Consider the following 25,687-nt stretch of genomic DNA (forward strand, 5'->3'; position numbering starts at 1 on the left):
CGATCACATGATCAGAAATCGGGCCAATTGGGCCATTTTTCAAAGGATCGGAATCGGTGAAAAGGATCAGGGTTTTGATTTTTAATAAAACTTGCTAGCCCTTGTGATCGATGGAGCTATCCCCAATGATGGCAATATGAGGAAGAAGTAACATAAGAAACTAGGGCTCAAGGAAGAGCTGGAGAGAGCCTTGAAGGTGAAAGCAATAGTGGTGCCCGTGGTCATAGGAGCACTGGTGGCCGTGTGGGGGACACGGCCACCAGTGCTCAATTGGTCTGGTAGAGGACCCGAGCTTGAGATGAACAGCCACCCACCCTACCAGAGGAGATTGACAATAATGACATATTCAATAGCAGTGTTGGTCAAAAGCGGTGCGTTACTTACTCAACTCTGAATAAATTGAAGAAACTACCAGCCATGTTGTGTCTACTCTCTGCTCTGTTGATTTGTCATCCAAGACTCTGGGTGCGTTCATGTTTGAGAATAGCGCATTGACTTCTGACTCCAAGCTGTTTGTCCCTGCTCATTTTATTAGGCTACGTTCATACTACAGGTCTTAATGCACAAATCCGATTTTTTTGTCATATCCAATTTTTGGGCGTGCCCGTTCAGACTGCTTTTGTCCATTGAGACCATTCAAGTATTAGCAAGTAAGTACTGGACTGTCTCAGAAAATTAGAATACACAATATTCTAATTTTCTGAGACAGTCCTGTACATTAATCCACCATTTAAAGCAGGGGTGTCCAAACTTTTTGCAAAGGGGACCAGATTTGGCGTGGTAAAAATGTGGGGGGCCGACCTTGGCTGACGTCCTTTACATAGAACAATATACAGGACTGTCTCAGAAAATTAGAATATTGTGTATTCTAATTTTCTGAGACAGTCCAGTATATAAGTATAAGTAGCATCAAAACAAATGGCAAGTCATCCGTCATTCCAGGGATATCATATTTTGCTTTTCAAAAGGAGGAGACAAATGACAGACATAAATAATCCCCGTTTAGGCTTATATTCACAGTTTGTATGGATCGATAGCATGCACGCACTGTCCGTGCACGTCACACACACATACGGGCAGTTTTCCCCGACTCTCCAAGACGGGCTGCAGCCAGACCCCTCTCCCGACTCTCGGCCGTGTGGGAAATGTTGAAATATAGCTCACATAGAGCAGAGAGAAAACCGATCATTCTCATGCTTATCCTCAACCCATTTTTATTTTTTATGACTGTTGTCAAGCCCAGCCCTTCCCCAAAAGCCGTGTTCACTGCAAGCTAGGCGCTAATAACGCACAGCTGAAATCGGATTTGGGACACTGGACGATACAGACCGCCGCGACAGCCTGGAAAAATGTGGCCCAGATCGGATTTGAACCACATACAAAAATGACCCAGATCGGATTTACAATGGTCCACTTCTATGAGACTTGTCCCGTTCAGACCGTCAAGTTAATGCCTGACTCGAGTCGGAAAAACACGAAAAAATTGGATTCGTGCATTAAGACCTGTAGAATGAACGTAGCCTTAGACAATGCTCTCCAAATCTTCCTAACGTTTCCGTGTTTGCCACACTTGAATGCTAGTTCGGGCATTTTTCCAAGTAAGGCCAACGACGTCATGCATCAAGAGAGACAATAGCTAATTAATATGCTCACTCGCCATCCTGTGGTCTGGGGTGTGGATTGCAACCTGTCAAAATGACGGATGGACTTCAGTTTTTTCCGTCACCGTTTTAAAAAACCGGTCAACGATGAAAAATATTCGGTTAACGCGACCCCTGATATATATATATATATATATATATATATATATATATATATATATATATATATATATATATATACACTGTATACATACAGTGGGGAGAACAAGTATTTGATACACTGCCAATGGGTTTTCCCATTGACTGTGTATCAAATACTTGTTCTCCCCACTGTATATACATATATACTGTATATATCGGAAAACACTCAGGTGACTTTAAGTTTTTCTCTGAGACCCCCAATTTGGCCAAATTTCAAAACTGTCCTATTACCATGTGTGATACATCATTGTAAAACTTTTCTGGGGGAAGAAAAATTTTGAACAGGAGGGCATTTTAAAAAAAAAATTAAACCCCTAAACTCTAACTCGAGTTGAGAACATGATAGAGCATAATTATAGACACCATGATTTTGACGAGATATTATTACATACTTACTTTGTTTTGATCCAAAACTCAAGATACTGCGGTGAATGGCCACAGCCGGATTTTGGGGGGATTTTATGGGTGAATCATGGTAATACAACAATAGTCACAGTGCAGAAATCACATACAAGAAGGAGTGGTCGAGATTCTCTTTTTCATATATTTTCCCTTTTAAATGTTTTTTTTCTTTTTTCAATTTTTCTTTGTTTGGATCGTTTATTTATCATATTAAATAGTGGAGAAAATTCAATGAAGCGATAGTTATGAGGTAAATATCAGTGACCTATTTACAGACACTATTTTTTTCATTGCAACGTAATTTTTTTCAAAAGTTTAAAATACGCGAGTAAATAATTTTTTTAAAGTCGTTTTTTTAATTTAAAACTAAATATTAGACATCAATTAACGATTTTAAGCTTTTCAAAATAATAAATATAATTACTTACCTTCTTTTTATGGCTGGTTGAAACAAAGAGGGTGCGCGGGGTCTGTAAACGGGGGTCACCAGGGTAAAACGTACAAATTAAAAATTGTTTGGGTGCTTAATGCGCCATGAAACTGCTATGGAAGCATATAGTTACAGTATATTGTTCTATCAAACACAACAGTTCTTTCGGCTTAAAATACAGCAGTTTATTTTAAAGAGGGGTGCAAGGGCAGAAACTGCTTTTTCAGCCTGTTCTGTTTTCCACCATATATATATACAGTATATATATATATACACTGTATTGCTCTCATGTTATCATATTTTAAAATATGTTGGGTATTTAGGCTCTCTCGGTCAAAAAGGTTTTTGCCCTGGAGTAAAGGAGGACTAAATACGACGTTTTTTTTTTTTTTTCCGAACGTATTTGCCGTCTGACTGTGTGCACTTAACCTTAACGATATGGGATGAATACAAATAACGTTACACTCTGGATAAATGATATAATCATTTTGTATGTCGTCATTGTTTTTAGCAGACACACAACCTGTTGAAATACCAAGTGTCGATCAATAATGAAACCACTCTCATTTGTTAGCTTGACCTTTTAAATATACTCAGCAGAAGGCTCCACAGTACCGGAGGCTCGGTTCCACAAAAAAAAAAAAAAAAAAAGATTATATGACTCTACACAAACTGCAAATGTATTTACATTATATTGCTATAACCTACTTGGAGTGATATATTGATTGTGATCTCTCTGTTTTGTATTTAGGCAATGCTAACATTGGATGGGAGTGTCTCATACACCTTTCCCAATGAGGGAATGTATTCTGTAACAGTTCAAGTAGCAGCCGCCAACATAATATTCCAAGATACCAAAACCATAGCAGTTAGAGGTAAGCCAGTTGTTTTTTGAAAGTCATAAATGACACAATTCCTATTTTATGAAGAGCAATCATCTTTGTCACAATGTTAACCTCTACATTTGGATGTTTTTTTCCTACAAGCGTCTTTGAAAGACGATTCATTTATCGGGGGGCGGGGGGGGGTTGAAGTTGAGTGGCTGTAATTTTGCCAAAGTAGTGTGCCGTGGATGTAACAAATCAGAGACTGAATATAAATCAAATGCCTCCCCTCTGAAAATTAATTACCACATTTACAGAACTGTATATTGAAGTGAGCTGTTTCTTCCTTGGCTCTCCTTGACAGAATTCTTCAAATCTCTGCTTTTATCATTTTCCCCAAATCTGGATGAGTTCAACCCAGATTTGTCTGAGTGGAGGCAGGACGTGGGGAGAGTAATTAAGAAGGCTGTTCTCCAGGTGAGTGATTTTCATTTGCTCATGGATACCCTGTCCTTTTCCTTCCACCTCCCGTCGCTCTGCCTTTGATATTATTTCCTTCTATCGTCGTATCAGCTATATGACTTCTGGTCTAGATTTTACTCAATTATTTTCTATATCCCTATTACCTGTGCTGTCTAATATTCTGAACTCATTGATGTGGCAAGAGAAAACCCTCAGGCCTCCCTGTGATTCATCATCAGACAGGTGTGAAGAGGCCTCTGCTTTCTTTCTCCCACAGGAAATAACCCCATGAGCTCTAATTCTTTAATTTTAAAAGTCAAACACACTATTAAAATGATCTGCTAACTTCTGAGCACGCAAGCTTTGTAGAGACCTATTCTTTTCGCTGTTTGTGAGAGTAGGCGATGTACGGGTGTGTACGTGCAAGCTTTCCACAGCCTACTAATGAGCCGTGAGTGGGATTACAAAGTACAATATTTTGAAAAATCTGCAGCTATTCAAGTATCCTACTGAAAATTATTTTGAGTATTCAAAAAGGGCGTAGGTTTGGTTTCAACCAGTGTTGTTTTTGGCAGCCCTTTTAATTTTGTTCTTAGTCTTAGTCTTTGGGAAGATTATACTTATTAGTCTTAGTCATATTTTAGTCATTTCAAAATGTGTTTGTCTTTGTATGGTGTTTGTTGACGTAAACTTAGATTAATTTCGTCTAGTTTTAGTCGATGCTTTTGTCTGTAAGTTTTACTCCAAAAATAAATAAATAAAGGTTTCTAACTATTTTGAAGGAACATTGACTGAATAGCATATAGTGTAGTGTCCACAAGGACAAAGCCAATTTTGTGATGATAATACACACTCAGCAGGAAAGCAGTCCATTATTTTCATTTAATTAAACCCACCTGGATGCCACGAACTGTATGTAAAATGTATGTAAACAAAAGTAGTCATAGAGTTTAAGAGGATGCTCGCTGTTAGCATTGGGGTAATGCTAACGCAAATATGAATGCTATGCTAATGCAACGAGGTGCACTTGTGATGACCTTTAAGGCTAAAGAAACATTGCATATTCTCTCTTGCCAAGATAAGAAAACAAATCTTACCATTTGTTTCAAAACAAACAAGCCTGGAGAGGACACTGGTGTGTTGGGGTGGCGCACAGCACATCACATAAGTGACACAACCCGACATTGCTATGATGCAGGCTAACTCCACATAAAAATGCCATACATTTAAAACTGGCATTCATCTCGTTATATTCTCCCAAGACACGTTTTTTGCTTGTTATCATCTTGTCGTCGTCATCAAAAATTGTTTGTCAACGAAATATTTTTGTTATAGTCAACGTTGACGAAAACAACACTGGTCTCAACTTTGGTAGGGACGATATAACAGTATAACCTGCATGTACACTTTTTGCTGGGGACGGGACATTAACAAGACCAAACAGATAGTGTGAACGGGGGTCAAAACTACATTTCTCAAGAATATGAACCTAATCAATTGATAGGCTACACGATCAATGCAAAATAAATCTGTATTGACTTATACTAACTACTAATTAAATATAACTGAAATGCCCGCTTAGTCAAGGAATTACAAAAAAAAAAAAAAAATGGAGACCTCCTTCAGGTAAAACACTACTGCTTTTGTTCACAAGCACAGCCAAACTCAACAAAAAAAGCTCCTTTTGGCTGCTTCAAGAGCACATCAATAAAATAAAAATTGGGGAGAACGGGGTAAACCTCGGTTCTCTACATTTCTCACAAATTAACGTTAACAGTAGAAAATTCATACAGGACGACACTTCTTTCTAAGCAACTTCCTACTCGAGTTTTGCAGGTTAGCAAATTCACACAGTGTAATGTTCTGCTAACTCTGATGCAGGTTGGACTTTCAGTAGCAAAATTAGTGGTATGTCTCCCACCTCCACAACATTAGCATCTTTCTACATTGCGTACATTGGCTACTGTGCTGCTGGCCGAAAAAAAAAAAAAGCTTCTGTCGGGCACGGAGGAGATGGCATGTTGTCAACATGTTGTATTTCTGTCGGGGCTGTGAATGTGTGTGTGATTTCTGTCGGGGCTGTGAATGTGTGTGTGTGTGTTTGGGGGGGGGGGGTCAGCGGGCAAGTCAACAGCCAGTCAAATGTGCGTTTCAGGGGGGAAAAATGGACTGGCACATTCGGCAAGTGAAAAGGGGTAAATATAAGTCTGAACATAATGGAAATAATTCACTTAATAATGGTGGGGTCAATTATATCCTTACAACATAGGGGAAGACAATCTAAATTACCTATATAACTGAAGTCATTATATAATGCAAATAAGGTTGCTTAAAGGTTGGTGGGGACAATTTGAGCATCGTGTAAAGTTAGTAGTGGTATGTCCCTACTGTCCCAAACCTACGCACTTGGTAATCAAGTTGTTGGTGAAAAAATATATTTTATTTTGTTGAACAGCATTTAGGAATACACAAAAGAAATTACAAGTTTACTTAATATTGTTCAACCAATTAGATTCCTTTTTTGAATAAGCATCAGATTATATTTTTTCAATTAAATATGTAAATAGCAAAGCATATTTTCAGTAATCAATTTCAAATTAAAGAATGATAATAATTAGCTCAAATAAAGACAGAGCATTTTTAATGGGTGCCAAGCCTTTATGTTGTTTTACTTCAGCAGCCAACATTTTGGCATTTTAGCAGTGACATTATAAAGCAGGTTTGTGGCTTTGCATTTATGAACTCAGACCAGCTGACTTTGGATAGGACATATATTATTATTACAACTAGAAGTTTGGGGAGTATTCAAAGTCAAATAAAGACATCTACACTGTATACTGTATTGGACCACAACAATTGTGTTGCGGAATGGCCTCACCTTTACACGGTGATGGTGAAAACAGAAGGCAGAGACGCAAACTTTGATTCCGGCCTCCAAAATGGGACGATTCGATTGCGAGGATTGCTCCACAACCATATGAATGGAACAGTTTCGCTCCGATAACGTCGGCACTCGCACATGCCACATTGGGAATGTGCAGTCGCTGCTACTGAACATTCAAAACAGCAAATTTGGCTGAACGTCGGCTTTAATTTACTGTTTTCATCATATTTTTTAATTTAAAAATATTTTATGTTTGCATTTTTGTGCCTTTTGAAATAAAAGACAAAAACGCGTGGGCGCCATTGCTTCGAGTAGGCGATTATGTTGTTTTCCAAGCTGAGGAGGTTGTTGTTGTCAAGGAAGTGCATCATTGACTCCCGGCTTGTAAAACTGCACTGCCCCCTAGGGCCTGGCTTGAACACTATATCGTTTTTACACAAAATTGCAACATTGTCGGTATGGTGACAGAACCATGTAAATGCAAACATGAAATGTGTCGTATTCTCAGAGCATCACCATGTAAATGGCCCCTGAGTACACATAATTGACGACTGATTATAATTGGGACCTGATCAACCCTAGTTGACTAGACTCCCCTATGAAGATTGTATCATTCCTGTTGCCTCGATATGTGCAGTTGTTGTTGTTGTTGTTGTTTTCCCCAAACAACAAGTCACTGGACAAATAGTTAAGGTTTTTGAATGGGGAGTTGGAGAAGGGTGCTTTTTTTTATTTTTTTTTGCTCTTTCTTTTTTCTTTCTTGGTCGCCATATTTCCACCTCTTTGGATAAATTATGCCTGCCTCCCCCTCGTTCTTTCTTCATGTGCAAGTTTTTTTGTCTCAGTTAAAAGAAGCATGTGACCTTTGAGGTTTACAATTAAATTGGCAGAAGAATTTCCCCAAGCATTTTTTGTACTTAAGTACCCATTTCACCCCTATATTTTACACAGCAATTTCTCAGCAGAATCAGTATATCCCTTTGTAAATGGGTATAATATATAAAGGTTGAACTGAATATTAATGACAGTTGGCCTGATAACAGCAGTGACTATTTTAGAAAGTGGTGCTCAAACCTTATACACTAAGTACGTCATTCTCACCTAAAGACACTTAAGATTCTTCAATTAACCAAATCTGCATGTTTCTGCAATGTGGGAGGAAACCCATGCAGACAAAAGCAGGACATGCAAATGCCATACACAATTTGAACTTATGTCCTCTGAACTGTGTGGTGAATATGGTAACCTGTCACCAGAGATAGGTAGAGCAGCCAAAAATCTTACTCAAGTAAGAGTAGCGTTACTTCTAAATAATATTACTCAAGTAAAAGTTGAAACTTACGCAAGTAATGAGTAACATTGTGAGTAACTGGTTACTGCTTTCAGAGTTAGATTGTCTTTTGTGTTGTTAGATCCAGTGTGCCTCCGTAAGAGGTGTGTAAATAAAGCCCCATTGTATTGTTTGTATTCTTTGTTGATGAGATGTTACTACGTCGAATGGAGCACTGAGCCAGTTAGTGAATATGCTAATCAGTCTCTTAAGTGTCTGTTTGTATTGTGTTTTGGAGAAGCATATTAGCACTTGAGTTATTGTTAGATAGTAAATATAGTCGATAGTATTATTTTAACAAAGAAACCACACACATAACCCATTCATATAGCAGCTTAGAGTATCCCATCAACACAAATCGCCAAACTGTCAATTGTCAAACAAGAGGGTGTGCTTTGAAAATGGATTTGGATTGTATTTATGAACAACTGTTTGATAAAGAAAACTGATTTATTACAGTCTGCCTCCTCCTCATTAGATTTTGTTGTTTAGTTTGTTTATAGAAAATAAATTAGTCATTGAGACAATTTATATCACCGCTTCGCCCACAAGAAAAAAGCAGCACTTTTTTATGTGAATGAACACAACTTTGGTCTGATTTGTGTAATGAAAAATTTATTTTTATGTTTCACACTCAGAACCTTTATTAAAAACTTTAACAAGTGTTATGGACTTAAAACAGTACAGTAGAAGACAACAGCACTGTTAAGTCAGGAAGCTGTATGAAATATTATTTTTGAAGGAACTAGTCCTCATTGTTATTTACAACATGCTTAACACAAAAAGTGACATTTATATGATTAATCCAATAATTGTTTAATCAATCGTCAAATTAATCGATTATAAAAAAATAATTGTTAGTTGCAGCTGTAGACAAGGCATTACATGGACAATGCTTTACATAAATGCTTTATAGAATGTACAGTGGTAACTCGACATACGATCGTTTCGAAACACAACCTTTTTGACAAAAAATTTGACTCTCCATTTGTCTCTACATCCGCCGACATGCTCGAAATACGACGACGTGACAGCACCGCGGACGGACGCTCGGCACATTTTCTTGTGAGAGAAATCAACACAGGTTTTAAAAAGGTTTATACAGATGGTCAAACAAGGAAAAAGGTGGCAGTTACCACTGAAATGAAGATGCAAATTTTAGAAAACTATGAGCATGGGTGCAAATCCGTGAGCTGGCTCAACAATACATCTCCACGGTTCTCCTCCGACCACCGTTCGTCTTTATAAGTTAAGATGACAATTATTATTGTGGTAACATCGCCAAAGAAATCGCCAGATTCGTCAGGTTTTTAACATTTATTTCAGAACTTATCCAACACAAAATGCCTCCTGACCGCCAAAGTTTACAGTGTTCTCAAGAAAACACTGAAAGCGAAAGTAAACTCTCAGCCGCTCCGTTCCCTCTGTTTCACGTCAGCCATGCGGTGCGTTCAGGTACAGAAAAAAACGTTCCCCACATTAGAACCCGATTCGTTACACTATTACAGGAATTATTATTATTATATTATTATTCAGATTTTTATTTCTAATTTATTTGTTTTGCTATGTGTAATTGCCATTTGTAATAGTACCAGCAGTATTTATTAAGGATTTAGTGTAGGTTTTTGGGCTGTGAAATGAATTAATGGGATTATAATGCATCCTTAAGGTAAAATCCTGCTCAAAATACGACCATTTCAACTTACAAACAAGGTCCTGGAACGAATTAACTTCGTATGTAGAGGTACCACTGTATATCGCTTTTGATGCAATGCTTTCTTTGTCATAGGTGGCTGAGTTCCCAGAAGAACAGCTTTTGGTCGCTGTGCTCCCTGGAGTTCCAACTGCTGCTGAGCTATTCCTGTTACCGAACAAGAACCAGTCACTGGACAAGAAAAAGAGTGAGGAGGAGCTTGAACAAGTATGGATGAAAACTACATTGTTATGTTGACAACGTTTGTTGAAATAATATCATCCTAAAAATAATTTAAAACCATGTGGCGTTTTCCAAACAGGTATCAAACATAATTGTTAATGCACTCAACCAGAATCTGGTGGCGTTTGAGCTGAGGCCTGGTGTCAGAGTGATTGTATATAACACACAGCTAACGTTAGGTAAGAAAGGCTTCCTTTTATAAAAATTTGTTTCATTTTCTTCATTTCATTTAATATTTATGTCTATGTTATATTTATGACCATTGAGTTAAATGTAGTACTGAAGGGCAAAGATAGAATTCAGAATTATAAAAAGTCAAGGCACCTGCTGTAATGCCTTTTTTTGGTTTGCTGCACTCCACTGACATTGACACTTTACCCATCTGGAGCCCAAATCATATCAAACATATGAAGCATGAACAATTGCTGCTCATCTACCTGAACAGTACTGATCAGGCAGGTCCATCTATCAAAATGTGTCACTGAGGATAGAAGGGAATTAGTAATGCCTCCAACTGTATTACAATTTTTTCTTTTAGCAAGCAAGAATAAAATAAGTACAAACTCTTTCGTGAAGCACTTTGGAACATATACGTGCAAAAAAATGTATGCCTCCTTTCAAATAGGTGGGTTGCACGCTTGTCAGTTGAGGGGATAAATCTTGCCAGCTACACACATTGGAAAAAGAAAATGTTTCAATTGTAAAAATAATTTGCACGATATGGAAATCAGGTTAATTTCCTGGGCAAAAATAAATCAGACTTGGGCTATGTCTACACGTAGCAAGGTATTTGACGAAAATAACTTTTTCTACGGCTTGGCCTATCATCCACATGCACACGCCCATTTTGGGCATTGAAAACGAGGGTTCTTAAAAACCGAAAGACCAAAGTGAAAATGTGCATCTTCAGCCTTTGTACTGCTGTCATATGTACACGGATAACCAAAAATTTAACAGTCGAAATGTCACGGTCTGCGACAAACGTTCGTATGTCATACATGAGACTAATGTTTACATTTAGAGTCAACGTGAATACCATCGCAGTGTGTTTAGTCGACATTTTTGCTAGTCTTGTTGGTTTTTTATTCTACGATGGAGTATTAGGGCCGGGAAAAAAAGGACAATGAAATTAAAGTTGTACTATTGATACAAGAAAAAAAATTGAATTATTATTATTAATGTAGCTGTAATCCGCTGTGCACTATGCGTACATATACCTTAGCTGGAAGCTACGAGGAAGCATAAGATTATAAATCATTCTATGGATAATAATATGATGTAGATGTGCCAACATATTAAAGATTTCCTTTTTTGTAAAACCGATTCTAAAACACATGATACCTTCAATACTTTTTATTTTAATAGAGGTGGCAACGCACGATGAAAAGTACGTAGCTGCTTATACAGCTACATTAGCCCTACAGTATAATACGACTTTTATTCTCGTCTTAATAGTACGAGAAAAAAAGTTGAACTATTAAGACGAGTAAATGTGTTGAATTAATAGTTTTCTAAATAAGGAAATCCTTAATATTTTGCATCATCTACATCAAATTATAATCAATAGAAGGATTTATACTAAAGATGTACGATAATATCGGCTACCAATAATTATCGGCTGGTAATGGCAATTATGACGTCACACAGATAATCAGGGGTGAAAGTGGGCCAGAACGGTCAGGAACGCAGTTCCGGTATAAGATTCAGGGCCAGAACGCAGTTCCGGTATAAAATTCAGGGCCGGAATGCTGTTCCGGTACATTGGTCTTTGATTCCGAAAATATGACGCCAACTGTCAAAATGCTATATAAAAAATATAAAAATAAAAATGCTAAGCTGCCACACATGCATTTCATCTCCAAGAAGAAAACAATCTACCAACATCAGATTTACATACACAATTGTTAACAACGAGCACAATAAAGTGCTTGTGTAGCATAATCCGTTTCCACCAATATTTATTATTGATTTTATTCCACGGACGGCATGGAGATTTCCCCAGCTGCTGCAGTTATCTGAGTCTGATGATGATGAGTCACGTCAATGTGCGAATGCACGCAGCAAAGCAAAACGCCTGGACTCATTTATCCATTCAATTGGCTGACATACTGACATGTGATCAGCAGATATAGTTAGCTCTGATTGGTTCAAATATGCATGTTTTCTGGAACAGCAAAATAATAAAAACAAAAAGTATGTTGAATTGATGCGACAAAAAAGGGCAATGCAACATAAAATGGATCAAATCTTTAAGAGCAACGAAAGAGTTGAGGAGGCGTATTTATCATATTGAGTTTTATTTGCTCTGATGGGGAGGTTCAGAACATCTTAGCTGTCAATGTGCACTTTGGACTTACAGTGTATCACAAAAGTGAGTACACCCCTCGCATTTCTGCAGATATTTAATTATATCTTTTCATGGGACAACACTGACAAAATGACACTTTGACACAACGAAAAGTAGTCTGTGTGCAGCTTATATAATCATTTATTTTCCTCTCAAAACAACTCGAAATATAGTCATTAATATCTAAACCCCTAGCAACATATGTGAGTACACCCCTTAGAAACTACGTACATCCCTAAATGTCCAATTGAGTACTGCTTGTCATTTTCCCTCCAAAATGACATGTGACTTGTTACAGGAGTGTTGTCAGCATTGCTGCAGGGATTGAAGAGGTGGGGGGGTCAGCCTGTTAGTGCTCAGACCGTACGCCGCACTCTACATCAAATTTGTGTGCATGGCTGTCACCCCAGGAGGAAGCCTCTTCTGAAGACGGTACACAAGAAAGCCCACCTGTCTCATCAGACCATAGGACATGGTTCCAGTAATCCATGTGCTTTGTTGACACGTCTTTAGCAAACTGTTTGCGGGCTTTCTTGTGTTTTCGAAGAGGCCTCCTCCTGGGGTGACAGCCATGCTGGAACGAATCACATGACATTATGGAGGGAAAATGACAAACAGTACTTAAATATCTGCTGAAAAGCGAGGGGTGTAATCACTGTATATTTGTTCATTTATGTTAGGTTTCTTATTCATTTCCTTATGATTTAAAAAGTCAATGTTTGCGCGATCTTCAAAATATATTCCATTTCACTCTGAATTTTATAAGTCATTTGTGCCTTTTTTTCTAAATGTACATACTTACATCTTTAATAGAAAAAAAAGTTAAATGTTTACATCAACTTCAATTTTCACATACATCCTATGTTTTTAAGTAATTAAAATTGATATTTGGCATTTAGTATGTGAGGAAATGAGGGGGAAAAAATTAGGAGATGGAGGTTGGGGTTTTTGCTTTTTTTGTTAACTTTTATTATGCAAATCATTGAAAAAAGACAATTTTGAATGAAAATCAGTTTTCGTATGCGTTATAGAAATAACTGGGCTAAAACAGTTTTCTTTGCATTTCAGTAGGTTAAGAGCTTTGACCCCCCCCCCCCCCAAAAAAAAAAAATGAAAGAAAAAAAAAAAATAAATAATAAAATTTCTGGTTCCGTGGCGACCTGCACGTTGGGGAGTTCCGGCAAGAAATTCTAGCCACTTTCACCCCTGCAGATAATCCAGATTAAAAAAAAAAATTCAACCGTTAATGCAATCTGATAATTATTTTACTTGATTTAGCCTCGAAATGTGCGCAACCGAAGAATTCAGCACTGCCGCCTCCTCAACCCCTCCTCTCTCTGAAGCCTCTGAGGGAGGAGGGTTTGAGGAGTACGGCGTCATAGAGGAGGCGGCGTCACACAACAGGGTTGAGGCGCTCTCACTAGCGTGCGTTGATTTTTCTGTGTGTGAAATACACGACGCCATCTACAAAACATGAACTGCAGAAGTTCCACGAGGCGGAAAGAAAGCGTCCTCATTCAACACCACTAACCCAGCAGCCATTTTAAACTGCATCACAAAGATTTTTGGAACGAATACGAGGCTGCTGCCAGTGCGAATGCTAAAGCTATTGTAAACACAAATAAACTAAGCTAAGCTGCGGGGCTTGTGACGATACAGAGACGCTGCGGCCTTCCCGGAGTCGGGTTGTTTGGGAATGCAGCCCAAAGCGGGTGGTAAACTCCCTTCTAAGGCTAAACATCGACCGATAGTCAACAAGTAGCCGTCTTCCGACGGAGCCCGCTGCTCTGGCCGGTCCGGCAGGCCGCAGCCGTAGGTGGGGCGGACAGGCGGCAGGACATCCAGCGAACACTCCGGTTTCTCGAGGGTTCCCCCACGGCGTGCAAGACGCGAGGCGCGCGCCTCTGTCCAGAGCCGGGCAGGGGGATATCCGCCCCGGCCACTCATCTCCGGTTCAACTCAACGAGCACCACGGCCAGAAAGAGGCCTGGGCGGGTGCTAATTTGGCGGCTGTTAAAGACTAGTTAACAGATGAATGCGCCAGATTATTCCACTTACTTGAAGTTAATATTGCTATATGTTCTTATTAAGCCCATACATCTAAAAAAAAAAAAAAAAAGGTCATTTTTTACCTAAATAAAGAAAAAATTGCTTTCAAATAATGTTTTGAACCATACCTATTCTTGAATAAATAACATTTCTGACAAGTTTTTTTCAGGATTAAGTATCATAATTTATTGCTTCAACTAAGTCTGTTAAGATTATTTTCAGATAGCTATTTTTCTTCAAGAAATCTGAGTGAGATATACTTGAAGCGCTGGCAGATAATTTCACTTATTTTCAATAGATTTGCACTGAAAACAACGGATTTTAACTAGTTTTAAGGAGGTGAGTGTAGTAATGTTATACGTTAGGAATGGCTTACTTTTAAAGGCATTTACTGGACTGTCTCAGAAAATTAGAATACACAATATTCTAATTTTTTGAGACAGTCCTGTGTATATATACAGGACTGTCTCAGGAAATTAGAATACACAATATTCTAATTTCCTGACTGTCTCAGGAAATTAGAATATTGTGTATTCTAATTTCCTGAGACAGTCCTGTATATATACACAGGACTGTCTCAAAAAATTAGAATATTGTGTATTCTAATTTCCTGAGACAGTCCAGTATATCCTACTTAGGTATTTACACTGTAAGTAATTGCTGCCAAAAGTTTACCATTACACAATGTCTTTATTTAGATGTTGGAATTTACTACTTGTTCACATTTGATGTTGAAAAAAAGAGCAATAAATTATATTTTTGCGCAGTAATATTTTCTCTTGTGCATACTTTAAAATTTTACATAAATCTTTTAATAGAGTTATCAGCTCAACATTATCGGTTTTCGATTGGAACGAAGAGGAAATTATCGGTTATCGGTTGAAAAATGTATTATTGCGCATCACTAATTTATACTAATGTTTCGTCGTAGCTCCCAGCTAAGGTACATGTATGTAAAGTGCGTAGCGGCTTACAGCTATATTACCCCTACGTAATAATATGACATTTAGTACAACTTTAATCTCGTAGTCCTTTTTTCTCCTTTTCTTTATTGGCCTTAATACTCCATCTTAATATTCTAAAACCAAGTTTAGAAGTAATTCTTCTTTTCCAATCTGAGAAAGGAAAAATGACTAATAAAATGACTGTGTTCCTACAGCACCCTTGGTGGACTCCAGCCCTCGACACAAGAGCTCTGCCATGTTGATGCTCCTTGCAGTTGTTTTTCTTGGCCTTGCAGTGTTTCTCATCTACAAATTCAAAAGGTTCAAACTTTAATGATTATGTTCACCTTCTCCACAACAGAATTAGTGTGCGTGGAAAACCAATATGTGTACAGTTATCATATAATCCATTATTAATGATCCCATTTGAGCAGAGTAAGGCTCATCACAGTTCTCTGGAAGGCTTCTCAGAATCTTTTGGAATACTGACCCAGATTTTTATACTGTGGCATCAGGCAGCATCATTCCAGCATATGCAGGATGTCAGAATACCATTAGTTATACAATGCAGTGTGGACAATCACAAGTAAATTATTCATCATTATGTCTGCAAAATTTGATATTATTAGTGATTACGGAATTCTTCCCACTAGGCAAACGATAAAATTTACCCAAATTCACACTTAATAAGTAAAATTAAAGTTGACTTGAAATTATTTTGGACTTGATTTAAAAGATGAATTTGTTGTATTTTTTATTCCATACCCTATGTGTGTTCTAATATCTGCTTTTTTGAACTTTTAGGAAAATACCTTGGATAAACATTTATGCAGAGGTAAACCAGGAGAAAGAGCAAGAAATGTTTAGCTCTGTAGGCCAAGGAGATAACACACCAAAAATAACACTGAATGAGTTCTCATCCAAAGACCTCATGGAGAAAGAACTGGATGCAAGAGTCAAAAGTAAGTTAATGAACACCCATTTCATTAAATATTGTGAGTTAATAATCATAGATTAATTCATGAAAATAGAAAATTAACATTGATCCACTATACCAAAGGTCGGGAAACTACTGTATGTCTCGTAAGCCATATCTGGCTCTTTTGATGAGTGCATGTGGCTCTCTGCCAACCCGTAATTTTAAATGTGCCCCCTGGCTTGTTTGACATGAACGAGCTGTGATGAGCTGATTGTCCATTCACACATTTTTCTTGGACCTTCAAACATACGTCGCAATAATATGCTTCAATTCAGTGCCCATTGGTGGTCCTCCCGTTGCGGATTGCATGGAGATGGGAGTTAGTACAGAGCTCGTCTTGCGCCTTGTCTCCGCCCAGCCAGCAGCAGGGTTTGCCCCGCCAACTCAATGCCGAGCGATCTGAAGTATATAAAAATGCGCAGGGGAAAATTAAACCACGAAAGTGAACTGCGTGGTACCTCAAGTCATAGATGTGCGCAATTAGTTTGACTTCAATGACTTTTTCGCCTGTCAAAATTGTTGCCACTTACAGGAGAGCGAGACTCACGAAATAGCTGCTCCGACAGGCTCCACCTGTCTCGGCCACTGTTATTTTCAAGTTCCCTGGTTGCGAATCCTACTTCCAGGAAATATACGCACAGGGTACCCGCAAGTTATTAAAAGTATTTAAAAAAGCATTGAATTTAGTTTTCCATTATTAAAGGTATTAAAAGTATTAAATTAGCTGTCGTAAGTCTGGAATTTTTTCACCGTGGTTTTAATTTTGAAGAACATCTAGTGCAACCTAAATTATATCCGTGACGAAGTTGTTTTTTTTTTTTTTTTTTAATCCATAACGAAGATGACGCGTAGAATTTACGATGCACTGCATCTCGTGCGTGCGCGCCGTTAGCTTCATTAGCATAAACATCACAACAGCAGGCAGTCGCACAGTACTGTGTGCTAACGCAAGGAACTGCTCAGATGCCTTAGTTGTTATGTTCGACGAAAGCCTCAACAAGACAACCAAGTCCAAACAGTGGACCAGCATGTGAGGTATCGGATCGGCGACCAAGTCGTATCCAGATACTTTGGGTCGCAGTTTATGGGTCATGCGAAGGCAGTGGACCTGCTTAACATTTCAAAGTAAGTTGCCAATTTCTCCAATTAATATGTGTTAGATGCAATAATGTATTTCTGCACGGTTTGCCTTTCGAATGAATGTGAATTTCGCAGTTTTAACTCAAGAGTTAGCTATGTTCAATGGGGTATTGGCAGGTACACTAGCCTTAGCATGGATAAACCGGAGTCGTAGATCAACAACTGTTGTGCCGAAAAATAGCCGCCTCGCGTGAAATGTTCCCAGCCGACGGGAAAGCTTATTTATAACGCTTTATTGAGCGTTTATTTTATTTATTTGCTTTTTTATTTTATTATTGAGCGCCCACACGCCACTCGTACGAACAGCTTTTTCTTACCAAACGACGGACATGGAAACGATTTTCTTGTACCGTGAATATGTATTATTTTACTCTGCTTGAACTAATAAATGTCATACCTTTGTGATTGTCATTGGGATATGGTCTTGAAAACCTGTAGACTAATACATTTCAGGTCAAAGTTGGTTATGTGGCCCAGTCCACGATTTATTACTAAAATACAGTACTACTACTTTGTGTAATTTATTTATTTAAAACTTATTTTACAGTCGTAAATCCATTCCTGTAATGCGTCCATGAAAACATTTGATACATGTTTTAAAGCGTTATAAACAGGGGTGCACATAATTTTTTTGCTCAGGTTCTCAGAGGAGGACCTGGAGATGTGACTTGGTCCTCATTGAGCTTGAGAGCCAACCCGCCTGATGCGATAAATTTATGACAAGCTTTACTTAGAGCCAATTAACTTTAATTAATTATGTTAACAATTAATGCTTGATTAACATCAACTGGCACAACAAAATTGCCATTACTTTGAAATGTAAAGAAATAAAAAGCACCAATTCAAAATAAAGGGCATTATGCGGCTCCCACATTAACTCCAAGCCTTTTTAAAAGTGGGATGTCCTCATCATAAAAACCTTATTGAACGTGCATGTTTAGCTTTGTAAAATGCGAGCAAAAACACGTTTGTCAGTGCATGTCGCTGTTCATTACCTTTATTCCGCCACTTGTCCATAGGGCGAGCGGGGTCCTGTTTGACATCGATAGTTTGCTTAATTGCCACATGCTCTCTGTTTTTTTCGTGCTTTTCAAAGTTTGGATGGCTGAAATTCTTTGACCCTACATAAAATGCGCTGCTCTTATCGGCGACATTGGGATTCTCACAGCACATTTTGTACCGCATTTCCGTGCGAGCATCATTTGCTTCTAGCCATGGTACCTCCTACTTTTCAGCTAAAGTCCTTTTTTTCGGTAGCTCTGGTGACGTCTCTGTCGTCTGTCTGTCTTTTGACGGGGGTGGGGGAACACGGAAGTAATTACTCAGTGTGGCCTGCCTCTTTGACATTTTGAGAAGTTATTTTCTCGTGTCCGCCGCAAATACGGTGGTCAGCCATCGGTACGCAAAAGCGTATGGAAGTCGTTGAGGGCCAGCGCGTTTGTCTACGTCCGGTACGCATGCGCGCATGCGGACCACTTATGTGCACCCCTGGTTATAAATAAGTGTTCCCGTCAGGGGGGACATTTCACGCGGGCGGGCGGGGGGCATTTTTCGGCACAACACCACCATCACCCTCAAATACACAACACGGTTGACACTATTATTGGAACGAGTGCGGGTAACGTTGATCTGAATGACATGGCATGGTGATAGGCAAATTATAATATAGGTGATGGTAAAACACCTCCTGGTATATATATATTTTTTTTCTTTTTTGAATAAGAGTATGGATTTTCTCTATCTGATTAAAAGAAATGTCTTCAATAGCAAATAAAGGATTAACATGTGTTTTGTATACTTGTAATGTGATTAGAAAAAAACAATTACCAAGGAAAATGGTCATGTGTAGCTTTTTTATTTTGTGGTAATTAATGGTAAACTACTGCCATTTAGTGGCTATTTTTTAAACTTTCACTGCCAATTGCAAGATTTTCCCAAGCACTTTACAGTTAAGGTGACCAGCTTGACAATCACCAGTTAAGGTGACCAACTTGACAATCACCAACCTACCACATTGACTAGGTCCTCTTAAAAGGGAAACCTGTTGTATTGCAAATGTAATTTCTGAAGTTGCTTTACAAAAATAGTGTAAAATCCATTTTATCCTGGGAAAAAAAAAATCTGAAAGACCTTATATTTAAATGTGTTTTAATTGTATCTTCAGTAAATGTGCATTCTTTTGTCAAACACACTTGGTAATTGAGGTTAAATTTGATGTTCAGTGCTTTATTTTTTTAATATGATTCAATATTATCTAAATAATGGGTGCGAGAAAAGTATTAATTTTCAGTTGAAATGGCATTAAAAAAGGTCTTAAAAGTCTTGAATTTAGATTTATCAATCCTGGGGGGACCCTGTATGCAGTGCCACACCATGATTCTATTTGTTATTTTCTAAGTGGTGAGTGCGCAATGATTGTGATATATGAAGTAACGATGTCAGGCTTTTGTTGTTTTCTAAAGATTAATTTCAATCACAACTCGGCGACCAATCGTAAAAGCCGAGCATGCCCTCTCTCTTGCTTCTGCATGATGCATTCAAATGCGCTCACGAAAAAAAAAAAAACAGTGATCACAAAGCCGACTCGGACAAGCTGAAAACAGAATATGTAAAAAAAAAAAAAAAAAAATATATATATATATATATATATATATATATATATATATATATATACATATATATTGTTGAATCTATGCCACGAAGAATTGAGGCAGTTCTGAAGGCAAAAGGGGGTCCAACCCGTTACTAGCAGGGTGTACCTAATAAAGTGGCCAGTGAGTGTGTATATAATACATACATACATACATACATATATATATATATATATATATATATATATATATATATATATATATATATATATATATATATATATATATATATATATATATATATCACCATGCTATATATAACACCACTGGTTTCATTTTTTTCTTAATAAAGTATCCAGCATAAAGCCAGCGAATCCATCTAACACGTCTAAGTGTTTTTATACACCTCGCCACTTTCCTGAAGGAAGCACCAGACGAACCGACGACGTACAAGCCACGTAAATCACCGGTCCACTCCCGACCACAGTCCGGAGTTGAAAGCACTGCAACTTACCAAAACTGCAGATTGGTAAAAATGTATATGAAGCTGGTCCTTGCTGACACTGGAACATGAATCATGATGAATACTTCAGTCTCCATCCCTGTACCTGTGGAAATGCGCACCCATGATTTTACAAGTGCATTTTAGGAGTAAAAGTGCGTGTTATATTCGGGAAATTACGGTAATACTAATAATAATAATTCCTGTAATAATACAAACGAATCGGGTTCTAATGTGAAGTACATTTTTTGGTGTACCTGAACGCTTCGTGCGGCTGACGCGACAGAGAGAGGAAGCGTTAAGGGTGACAGTTTACTTTCAATGTTTTCGTGAGAACACAGTCAACTGCGGCGGAGAGTATGTATTTTGTGTTGGATAAGTTCTGAAATAAATGATAAAAACCTGATGAAGCTGGCGATTTCTTTGGCGATGTTACCACAATAATAATTGTCACCTTAACTTATAAAGACTGGCGAACAGTGGTCGGGGGAGGACCATGGAGATATACTTGTATTGTTGAGCCAGTTCACAGATGCGCACCCCACGCTCATATTTTTCTAAAATTTGCATCATCCTTTCAATGGTAAGCGTCACCTTTTTCCTTGTTTCACCACCTGTACCAACCTTTTTGAAATCTGTGTTGATTTCTCTGACAAGAAAATCTGCCGTGCGTTGTATTTCGAGGATGTCATCAGATGTGGAAAGATATGGCGAGTCAAATTTTACGTTGGATGTCGAAAAGATCGTGTGTCGAAGCAATCGTTTGTCGAGGTACCACTGTATATATACTAGTATATAATATAAATGGACCCGCCTCATTCATTCATAAAGCAATAAATTCCACCTGAACTTTAACGCTGATAAGACATTCCTGTGAACTATAAAAACCATTTCAGGTAACTATGTATTTAAACAGCATATGACACGAGAAAAAAAAGTCTTAAATGGCATTATTATGTGAATTAGAATCATATTTTGAGACGATTCGACTATATACAACAATTTAGCAAAGCACAGATGACGAGAAATTAGTCTTTTAATCTGCCGGTTAGCCACGCCTACAATTATAGGGCTTTAGCGTCCCCAACAGGTGGATGACGTCAGCGGTAGACTGGGCTCATCGGTTTTACTTTTCAGCCCATTGAGGGGGAATTATTCAGAACGAGGAAAACGCGACGAAGAGAGCCGCAAAATGTCATTGTTTCAGTCTCTCCAATATTTTTACAGGATATTCTTTTTATCCAAGTATTTTTCCCCAATAGCTATATAAATGGCTTGAGAAGGACCAGTCAGCCCGTCAAGGGGGAACTATTCACAACGAGGAAAACGCGACGAAGAGAGCGGCAAAATGTCATTGTTTGTGTCTCTTCAATATTTTTACAGGATATTCTTTTTATCCAAGTATTTTTCCCCAATTGCTAAATAAATGGCATGGTCACGACAAATAACAGTCTTGTGCTGAATGGAATATGAAATAATAAAAATGCATTTATTCAGGACGACATGGCAAAATTACTCCATAATGGTCAAAACTGTCGACTTCACCTTTACTGTCGCACCTCCCGAACGATATTTTATGACACCTAAATCGGACATATGTCATTTCCCTTCCCAGGCTTCGGAGAATGTAAACAAACCAGAAGGCGTGACAGCTAGCCGACATGCTAACTCGAACCGAGTGATGTTTCAAAGTCTTCGAAGCGGAAAATCACACATAACTAGCCTGGATTATTTGACATGACGACCCGGTTGTCGATTGTCTTTGCGGATCGGCAAACCGCCCGGCGGAGAGCAATTTACAGTTCGTTCCCCGGAGGAGGGTGGCTGGAGTTGTTGTGCAGCTAACGTGCTGCTGCTAATGAGCATTAGGAGAGCTTTTTACATGCCTATCAATGATCAAACGTAAGTAGTCCTTTATTTAAAGGAAGTTTGTAGTGTTTACTTTGTAATCGCTGTATTCGTATTTGACATAATACAAAACAAGATGTTTACTCACTTCCTCGTAAGTCCAATGGTCCCACAGTAAAACTTCCTCGTAAGTCCAATGGTCCCACAGTAAATATCCACGGTGAATGGGAACCTTTTGAAACTCCAAAAAGGCGCATATGCCTCTCCCTCATACAGAATGATTTTTCTGCAGCCGTTTGGCTGGCGTGATGCGAAAAATAAACGTATTAATCCGCAAAATCAGCTGAATCCTTCGTCCTCATACACAACAGTACACTGTAGCGTGAAGAGGACGTCTTCTACCGTACACGTCACAGCGCCCTCCTCCTCAATGCAAGACCGAAGCCGGAAGTCACTCATTTTCATGGCGCGGGATTAAAAAAACTAAATAAAAATAGCGATTACTTCCACACACATCCAAGCGGTCCATATCCTTCAGAGGCATAAAATACTGCGTGTATTATGAAATAAACATGCTTTTTCGTGTCACAGGCACTTTAAGCTCATCGAGAGAAAGTCAAACGTGTGCAAACAAGTAATCAGACCAAAGGGTGCCTACTTTGAAGGAACTACAATATTAAACATCTTTTCAGTTATTTCACCCTTTTTGCTAGGTACACAATTCCACGTTTTCATTCAGTTTTGATATGTTCGGTGAGAATCTACAATATAAATACTAATGAAAATAAAGAAAACACAAACTTTTGTGTCCAAGCATTTGGCCTGTACTGTGTATATATATAATAGGAATACAGAATATGCGTGCAGCTCGCAGTGTTTTTTCCTGTGGAAACGGGTCGAAATAGATCTTTGAGTGTTAAAGTTTGCAAACCCCTGATCTAATGATTACTTCTAATGCTTGATATTTTTTTTCTCTATTCTCTGTCTCCTCAGGAGGAGTTGAAAATTCCCGTGAAAGCACAAGGGAGATTCCAAACTGTACAAGTGTGTAGAATGTGTACTATACAGCAATCTTGTCAAGGGGTCTCACTTTCAGTTTTGTAACTCTCAACACAACTGCTGTTAATAATTTTCTAAGAGACCTCTTTTTCATGGCCGTGCATGGAAGTTATGCTCAGCAAAATCCATGCCGCAAATCAACAAATTAAATGAGATTATTGTATTGTCTACAAACAAAACATCAATCAGTTCTGTGAGTGTATCTATCAGTACATTTGTGAAGGTGGCGAAAATCATCTCTACCACATAGTCCAATAATTTAATTAAAATATTACTAACTCATTCACTATTATTACCTGTTTGTATTGGGTTGTATAATGTTTCAAAGACCCATCAAGTATCATGCTGAAAGATCAGATTTAGCAATCTTTTGAAAGTCTGTTTCAAAAATGCATCAGAGTTGTTTTGATAAGGTGATGGACCAGTGCCTGTTGCAACTGAAGTTTCATTTTCTGTAAATAAATATTGTAAATAGTTGTTTTTCAGTCAGTTATCCCCCAAACCATATTTACTCATTTTAAGAGGTCTGCTCTTCTTGACATCTTGAAAGAAATGTATATTTGTTTCTACATCTGACACATTTTCATACCCTAAATTTTCCAGAAATGTACATTTGCAAAATTACCATGTTAAATGGTCATACCTTCATTTTGTACTGTGTATAGAATGTCTACTGAGATAAAACATCTTCAATATTGACTCTGCCTCTATCAATAAATTAAATGTCAAAACTGGCGTCAGCACAGATGCAAGGCGAGATGTAGTGGGCGGGCTTGCAACTTGTACTAATATTCACTTATTGGTGATTGCAGTGATCCCTCCATACTTTGCGCTTCAAACTTCACACCATAAATCCAGATTTTTTTCAAATTTTAAAAAAAAAAAAAAAAACATTTTATTTAAAAATGTCAAGATATATGCATGGATACATATAGAAATCATTTTCTTTTTTATACAGTGGGGCAAATAAGTATTTAGTCAACTACCATTTGTGCAAGTTCTCCCACTTGAAAAGATTAGAGAGGCCTGTAATTGTCAACATGGGTAAACCTCAACCATGAGAGACAGAATGTGGAAAAAAAAAAACAGAAAATCACATTGTTTGATTTTTAAAGAATTTCCAAATTACAGTGGAAAATAAGTATTTGGTCACCTACAAACAAGCGAGATTTCTGGCTGTCAAAGAGGTCTAACTTCTTCCAACGAGGTCTAACAAGGCTCCACTCGTTACCTGTATTAATGGCACCTGTTTTAACTGATTATCGGTATAAAAGACACCTGTCCACAAGCTCAGTCAGTCACACTCCAAACTCCACTATGGCCAAGACCAAAGAGCTGTCGAAGGACACCAGAGACAAAATTGTAGACCTGCACCAGGCTGGGAAGACTGCATCTGCAATAGGTAAAACGCTTGGTGTGAAGAAATCAACTGTGGGAGCAATTATTAGAAAATGGAAGACATACAAGACCACTGATCATCTCCCTCGATCTCGGGCTCGATGCAAGATCTCACCCCGTGGTGTCAAAATGATAACAAGAACGGTGAGCAAAAATCCCAGAACCACATTGGGGGAGCTAGTGAATGACCTACAGAGAGCTGGGACCACAGTATCAGGCTACTATCAGTAACACAATGCGCCGCCAGGGACTCAAATCCTGCATTGCCAGATGTGTCCCCCTGCTGAAAAAAGTACACGTCCAGGCCCGTCTGCGGTTCACTAGAGAGCATTTAGATGATCCAGAAGATGCCTGGGAGAATGTGTTATGGTCAGATGAAACCAAAATAGAACTTTTTGGTAGAAACACAGGTTCTCGTGTTTGGAGGAAAAAGAATACTGAATTACATCCGAAGAACACCATACCCACCGTGAAGCATGGGGGTGGAAACATCATGCTTTGGGGCTGTTTTTCTGCAAAGGGACCAGGACGACTGAGTGAAGTAAAGAATGAATGGGGCCATGTATCGAGAGATTTTGAGTGAAAATCTCCTTCCATCAGCAAGGGCATTAAAGATGAGATGTGGCTGGGTCTTTCAGCCTGACAATGATCCCAAACACACAGCCAGGGCAACAAAGGAGTGGCTTCGTAAGAAGCATTTCTAGGTCCTGGAGTGGCCAAGCCAGTCTCCAGATCTCAACCCCACAGAAACCTCGACCAC

General features: G+C 38.4%; 1 protein-coding gene across 1 annotated transcript in view; it reads left to right on the forward strand.

Moving 5' to 3' along the window:
* sorcs3a (sortilin related VPS10 domain containing receptor 3a) overlaps nucleotides 1-25,065 on the forward strand; it is a 390,307-nt gene extending 365,242 nt beyond the window's left edge. Inside the window, exons 21-27 of the mRNA XM_057842965.1 lie at nucleotides 3,386-3,509; nucleotides 3,823-3,935; nucleotides 9,924-10,055; nucleotides 10,150-10,249; nucleotides 15,626-15,731; nucleotides 16,215-16,372; nucleotides 23,464-25,065. Of these exons, the coding sequence (XP_057698948.1) occupies nucleotides 3,386-3,509; nucleotides 3,823-3,935; nucleotides 9,924-10,055; nucleotides 10,150-10,249; nucleotides 15,626-15,731; nucleotides 16,215-16,372; nucleotides 23,464-23,522 (792 nt within the window). The 3' untranslated portion in view covers nucleotides 23,523-25,065. The remainder of the gene's footprint in view (nucleotides 1-3,385; nucleotides 3,510-3,822; nucleotides 3,936-9,923; nucleotides 10,056-10,149; nucleotides 10,250-15,625; nucleotides 15,732-16,214; nucleotides 16,373-23,463) is intronic.
* The last annotated feature ends 622 nt before the right edge of the window (nucleotides 25,066-25,687 follow it).

The sequence above is a fragment of the Corythoichthys intestinalis genome, chromosome 8, assembly GCF_030265065.1.
Source record: "Corythoichthys intestinalis isolate RoL2023-P3 chromosome 8, ASM3026506v1, whole genome shotgun sequence".
Taxonomy (NCBI): domain Eukaryota; kingdom Metazoa; phylum Chordata; class Actinopteri; order Syngnathiformes; family Syngnathidae; genus Corythoichthys; species Corythoichthys intestinalis.